Source organism: Salvia hispanica, chromosome 1 (genome assembly GCF_023119035.1).
Source record: "Salvia hispanica cultivar TCC Black 2014 chromosome 1, UniMelb_Shisp_WGS_1.0, whole genome shotgun sequence".
Classification (NCBI taxonomy): Eukaryota; Viridiplantae; Streptophyta; class Magnoliopsida; order Lamiales; family Lamiaceae; genus Salvia; species Salvia hispanica.
Genome location: NC_062965.1, coordinates 42,121,312 through 42,124,506, shown reverse-complemented (window position 1 = coordinate 42,124,506; position 3,195 = coordinate 42,121,312). Strand labels below are relative to the sequence as shown.

Below are 3,195 nucleotides of genomic sequence, written 5' to 3'. Positions count from 1 at the left end.
CGAGGTGAGAAATCCGTAGATTAGGTGTAATAATTGAAGTCCCCTTCTAATTCTTAGACCTAACTCCTAATAGTTCGATTAGATTAAAGATCCCACTCAAAACCTCAACTCTCCCGAGTTTTATTGAATTAAGGTGTGAATTATTCCTCTTTCAAGATTAATTATTTCACCTCCCGATTACTCTAAGAAACCCTAACACTACCAATTGGTGATCAAGCAATTGACAGGAAAAAGCACAGGAATAAACCAAACAATTACAAGAGCTAGATAAAAACGAAGTCAATTGGATTAAAACTATGAATCAATGCATCTTCACCAGGAATTCTACATAAAAGATGTTTAGCTACTCATGTTCATGGAAGAAAACAAAAAGAAACTAAGCAAAACAATGGAAATCATGATCCGAATCGCAATTGGCGGAGGAATTGAAGCTTGAATCTTCAATCTTCTTCCAAGAGTTCTTCACAAAAAGAGAGCGTGTGTTTTGTCGCTTGTCGAGAATGAATAGAATTGACTTAATTCTTCCTTCTTATTTTCCTCTTCAAAAATAGCGTTTCTGCTTTGAAAAACGCCAAAATGACGGACCCGGCCGGGTGGAATTAATCCACTGGAAATACACCCGGCCGGGTGGGACTTCTTTGGTACTCTCTGGAATCTCGCAGGCATAATTACGCCACCCGGCCGGGTGGAATTATAGGACAATAATTCACCCGGTCGGGTGATATTTTCTGGACAGCGCAGTGTTTGTATAACGGCCATAACTTCTTCTACCGAACTCCGATTGAGGCGTGTAAGATACCTACGCGAAGCTCTTTCGAAGACGAAGAGATTGGTATTCATTAGGGGCTGATTGGACTTCAAAATCTCCCGTAAATATTGTCTCAAACCAAGGCTGCTGCACATCCACATATTTTGTACCTTTTTCTACACATTCTTAACAAAATGGTCAACATACCAACATAATAGAGAAGTAGATATAAACACGCCTAATAATAGACGAAATATGCTCCAATTCATACAAAACCACCCTCTAAAACCATGTAAAATCCAAGTATGTCAATCAACGGAGGAGATTTATCCTCACGTATCATCAAAATCTTTGGAGGATTTCAAAAGATTGGGCATTGACGGCTAATGCAGAAAGGTCAACGCCTAGTATAATCCCTCCATTCTCAATACACACTTTAGCCATAAGATCAACCAAGGAGATATACGCCTCTGACAGCCAAATCCATGAAAGATACAATTCTCATATAAAATACGGATTTGGATCCCCTGCTGTGGAGGAATCACAGCAGGGGATGCTGTGCTCTCCCATTCCAATATTTTATTCATAAAGTATAACATTAAAAAATTAAATTATTTTTATAATTAAAAATGATATGTGAGAGGCACAGCACCCCTGCTGTGATTCCTCCACAGCAGGGGATCCAAATCCATAAAATACTCAAAAAGCTGGCAGCAATATTATAATGCCATGAGACTTCCTATCACTGTAGAAAATCTTTGACGCAAATATGAGCATTTAAGTAGCCCAGCAACTTGACCGAACCCAACAAGTATATGAACCCCTGAAAATTTCCTCAAATCAGCCACCATCACTACCAAAATTCTCTTCACACACACCAACATAGAATAAAGGAGGAGGAGTACAAGGAGGAAGAGTTGCAGATAATCGTAGGATCAAGCCCCACAATCCAACAAAACTTTGCTCCCACATCAAAAGGTAAACACCAAGCCCTTCTTTTCTTTCATATGTACAAGTCTGCATACATATAGTTGCAAGTAGATTCTGCCCAAAGTTAAAAATTCACACCAAGATTTACATGTTTCACCATGAGTCTTCCAAGTAACAACACATTATTCAAGAGTCACCAAATCCATAGAGTAGACAAACCAAGTCCTACCACCAAAGTAAGCACAAGCTAGGAAAACTTATCTCACGGTCATGAATCTGTCAGATTTCGGGCGAGCTAGGAAACCGTCAACCAACGATGACAGCTCAACCTCCTTCAAATCCATCACTGATTTCGCCCCTTCACAAATCTACAAGTTAAAAATACCAAACCTTGAAATTAAAGATTTAATCTTTAGAAATAAAACAAAAGGGATAAATGATAAACTGGCCTACCTTACCTGTCGGAGAATGGCGAGGGAGCGGCGGATCCGAGAGAAAGAGGGAGATAGGTAGAGAGGTCGGCGGCGGCGGTCTAGGTGGTGCATGGCGGTGACGGCGGCGGAATCCGAGAGGGGGAAGGCAGCGACGGCGAGCCGCCGCGCGCACAGCAGCGGCGCGTAAGCAGGGCCGAGGGAGGAGAGAGGAGTGAGAGAAGAAAGAGAGAGAGAGAGGAGAGAAAGAAGAGAGACGAATGGAGGGGAGAGAGAGAGAGAGGGCCCGCCGGAGGCGGCGACGGCGGACGGCGGCGGCGGCAGTAGCAGGTGGTGAGAAGTGGGAGCTTCTCTCGCATCATTTCTTTTGGTTAGGATAAAATGAGGAGGAAGAAGAAATACTATTTATTTATATATGGGTTTTATTTTTCTTGTTGTTGGACTAATAAATTAGTTATTTGGGCTAAGGGAATGGAAGAATTTAAATTTGAGCCCAACCCCTTTTAACAATTGGGGCTGCAGTAAATAAATGAAGGGAAACCCAATTCTGAAATTTACTTATTTTTTGGGCTGAGAATAAAAGAGGGTCTTGGTTTAGTTAAGAAAATAATATTTTTTCAGAGCGGATCTAATCTTTAATTTTAACCTAAGTTTTAAAATAAGATTTATGTTTATTAATGTTTTTATGATTTCTTCAAATGATGTAACTAAGCTAAAATAATTGTTCTTTTGATTTATTTTAGAGTTTTGCGTAAGAGTATATTTTCGAAGTTAAGTGTAAAGTTCATTTCAATCGAAGTCGAGAATAATGAAAGAAGAAGCATTAAATAGTATGCGAGTTTTAGAAATTTCTTGGAGGATAGCGAAAAATTAAAGGGATTAATTAGAAGGCATGCATTCCTATTAAAGTTTAAGATTTTCTTGAAGTCTAATTAAAGTCTAATTAGTGTGTTATATTTATATTGTGATGTTTTCAAAAAAAGGTTGTCACCGCAAGTCAAGGTCAGAGCAAGAAATTCAAGTTAAGAAAAAATTAAACGAACGAGGTGGGCTTTCGAACTAAACTTTTATTGTGGGCTTTCTTTC

General features: G+C 39.5%; 1 protein-coding gene across 1 annotated transcript; it reads right to left on the bottom strand.

Annotated features, from left to right (window-relative positions):
- Positions 1-242: 242 nt before the first annotated feature.
- On the bottom strand, positions 243-2,897 carry LOC125197165. Its single transcript, XM_048095878.1, has 3 exons — positions 2,861-2,897; positions 2,137-2,510; positions 243-2,046 (listed from the first exon to the last, which is right to left on the bottom strand). The coding sequence occupies exons 1-3, from the start codon at positions 2,895-2,897 to the stop codon at positions 1,936-1,938; spliced, it is 522 nt and encodes a 173-aa protein (XP_047951835.1). The 3' UTR covers positions 243-1,935.
- Between the last annotated feature and the right edge of the window lie 298 nt (positions 2,898-3,195).